At 37.8% G+C, this 2,993-nt stretch overlaps 1 protein-coding gene across 1 annotated transcript; it reads right to left on the reverse strand.

Annotated features, from left to right (window-relative positions):
• Positions 1 to 251: 251 nt before the first annotated feature.
• Positions 252 to 2,774, reverse strand: LOC143808979 (uncharacterized). The gene is made up of 2 exons (XM_077292157.1): positions 1,778 to 2,774; positions 252 to 603 (listed from the first exon to the last, which is right to left on the reverse strand). The coding sequence occupies exons 1-2, from the start codon at positions 2,772 to 2,774 to the stop codon at positions 332 to 334; spliced, it is 1,269 nt and encodes a 422-aa protein (XP_077148272.1). The 3' UTR covers positions 252 to 331.
• Between the last annotated feature and the right edge of the window lie 219 nt (positions 2,775 to 2,993).

The raw sequence follows: 2,993 nt of genomic DNA on the forward strand, positions 1-2,993 counted from the left end.
TATACTTTCTTACACGGACATAGAGCATGATAGATTACGCCCTTAGAGGTGCAGGTAAGCCTCTTACGTATTTCAAAAATTTTGGAGCCATCAAAATTAACAAATGTTTTACTTTTAGTAAGATTATAACAACCCTTACACATATTGCAAGGAAAGAAACCATTACCTCCTGAAGATGCAAGACTGGGCTTGGTAGATGAGTAGTGACTATGTACAAGTAAATCCATCAAATTTCTGGATCTCCTGGGAACCATTAATGGGCGGCTCGGAAGAAATTGCTTCAATATTGGATCCGATTGTAGAATACCCCAATGCTTATGCATGATTTTCGTTAATTCAGGCCACTGTTTGTTAAATTTGGTGATAAATCTAACTCCATTCTCATCAGTCTTTTTTCTGTCACTTCTTTTGTTGCCATACAAGAGTTCTTCCCTGGAAACAGAAGAGGCCTTTTTGAAACCTTTTTTAATTTGCCTGTTACTGTATCCTCTCTCAGAGAATCTTCTGACAAGATCCGACGCTTGATTGTCATAATCTTCCGTGTTACTGCAAATTCTCTTAACACGAAGGAATTGCCCCGTAGGTATACCATTAATGGTGGATCTATGATGGGCAGATGAGGCATGCAATAGGGTGTTAGTTGCTGTGGGCTTTCTAAATACATCTGTGATAATTTTACCATCCTCCAAAGCAACAATTTTAAGATCCAAGAAATCCACAGTTCTCCCAAATTTGTATGTCAATTTGATATTGAAATTGTTCTGATTTAATTTCTTCATAACATCAAATAATTTATCAGACGAATCCTCCCATATAAACAGGATATCGTCTATGTAACGACTCCACCCTTGTATAGCTTCATTCCCCCAATCATCATCCTGAAAAATCAAACGCTCCCAGTACCCCATAAACAGGTTCGCATACGAGGGGGCACAAGTGGCCCCCATCGCAGTACCCTGTCTTTGGAGGTAAATATCTTTACCAAATAAGAAAACATTGTGTTCCAACACAAACTCAAGTAAGGTTAGAATCAAATCAATGAGCAAGGGTTCTAAATTACTCTCTCTCAAATAATATGAAACAGCTTTTAATCCATCAGAATGCTTAATGGAGGAATACAGTGCTTCCACATCGGCAGTAACTAAGACCGCCCCCTTTTCCAGATGTAAAGAATCTAACCTTTTCAGAATCATTGTGGTGTCCTTAATATACGAAGGTAACGTCTGCACTAGTGGCTGCAAATAATAATCGATGACTGTGGAAATGATCTCACAAAGGCTATCATTTCCCGATACTATCGGCCTACCAGGGGGATCTAACGGATTTTTGTGCAATTTGGGCAACAAATAGAAAGTAGCTAGCTTAGGTTGCAACTTGCTTATAATTTCAACCAATTTTTTGGGGATGACTCCGTCTTCAAAAGCGGACTCCAAAATCTTCACTAAATCTTGTTGAAATTCAGATAACGGATTATAGCAAAGTTTCCTATAACAATTTGCATTACCCAAGATCTTATTTGCCTGTTTTTCATACATTCTATTTGGCCATAATACCGTATTGCCCCCTTTATCGGCCTGCTTGATGACTAAGTCATCCCATGTTTGAAGCTCCTTCAGCGCCCTTCTCTCATTGCAATCTAAATTGGAAACCCAATTGGGGATGGGGGGCAGACTTTCAATTTCTCTGGTAACCATTTTAGTGAAAATCTCCACGGCTGAACAAATGCTCAGACTTGGAAATTTCTTGGATTTCCCCAACAAATGTACAGGGAACTTACCGTCCTCCTCAGATTCATTCTCATCCAATAATTCCTCAAGGTTTTTCAAGGCCTCTTTTTCAACCTCAGTGGAAAATATCTCATCTATATCTGTTCTATGATGTAACTTCTGCAATATAATCTTGCGTGCGAACAGATGTAGATCTTTCACTACCTCGAACTTATCTAGATGTGAAGAAGGCGAGAAAGTTAAACCCTTTTCCAGCAACAGTTTTTGTGATTCAGTGAGAATATGGTCCGATAGGTTAATTACCTTGGATCTATCATTAGTACGCTTATTGGTTTTTTTGTTGTAGAAGATGTCCGGATATCTCCTATTCTCCCTATTTGATGTCCTGGTGCGTACAAAACTTTCATTAGAGCCTTCAGCTTCACTGCAAGAGGTACTGCTTTCAGCATATGACAACAGTTCACGTGAGGACCCTCCTGTTTTCGTTACAGACCCATTAAATTTCTTTTTAGGAAGCTGCCATCTAAAGATTTTGTCTGTTTCAAAGTCTGTAGTGTCTCTAATGAATTTCTTCAATTTGAGATCACTAATTTCTGTCTCTTTTTTGTCTATTTCTTTCTCAATAGTTTGAATAAAACTCTCCATTTTGTCGGCTGCTAATTGTTTTTTCAATTCTCTATGTAGTTCATCAATTTCCTTATCTAACATATTCATACAAAGCGTATTTTTGTCAATAATAATTTTCATGAATTCCATTGAGCATGTGATAGCCGCTTTTTTCCATCTTGAAATTAGCTCCGAGTCTTCCAAATCAAATGAAGGATAAACTTGAACCCGAAGTCCCCTCGGTACAATATCACGGGCAACATAATTCTCCAATGTGGTTTTATTCCACCATGTTTTAGTCTTCTTGTGGACAGCATTTTTATATTGTATAGACAGGTCCCTATTCTCAATAGTTACATCCTGTAATCCTGCAGAACCTCCCTGCTTAAATAAATCACTCGCTTTGGACCGCCAGTTAGTCTCTCTGGCCTTCAGATCCATTTTAAATAGTACGGACAATCTGTTAGAAAACAGAAAATGCACAGTAATTTTATCAAGAGTCCTACAAAGGTATCCAGCACACCTCAAAATCATGACATAAGACCAAAAATTTCCCCAGAACATATGAAGGGAAAAAGAGGCATAGGCTATAAATTTAAAAACCAATTTTAATGAACATAATTAAAAAATACAAAATATGTAGAAAAAAGCAGGGTAAAG

Source organism: Ranitomeya variabilis, chromosome 2 (genome assembly GCF_051348905.1).
Source record: "Ranitomeya variabilis isolate aRanVar5 chromosome 2, aRanVar5.hap1, whole genome shotgun sequence".
NCBI lineage: Eukaryota > Metazoa > Chordata > Amphibia > Anura > Dendrobatidae > Ranitomeya > Ranitomeya variabilis.

Coding starts and splice junctions, on each gene's coding strand:
- LOC143808979 (XM_077292157.1), bottom strand. CDS start 2,774: ATGGATCTGAAGGCCAGAGAGACTAACTGGCGGTCCAAAGCGAGTGAT. Junction 604..1,777: donor GAATGAATCTGAGGAGGACG/GTAAGTTCCCTG, acceptor TGCCCATCATAG/ATCCACCATTAATGGTATAC.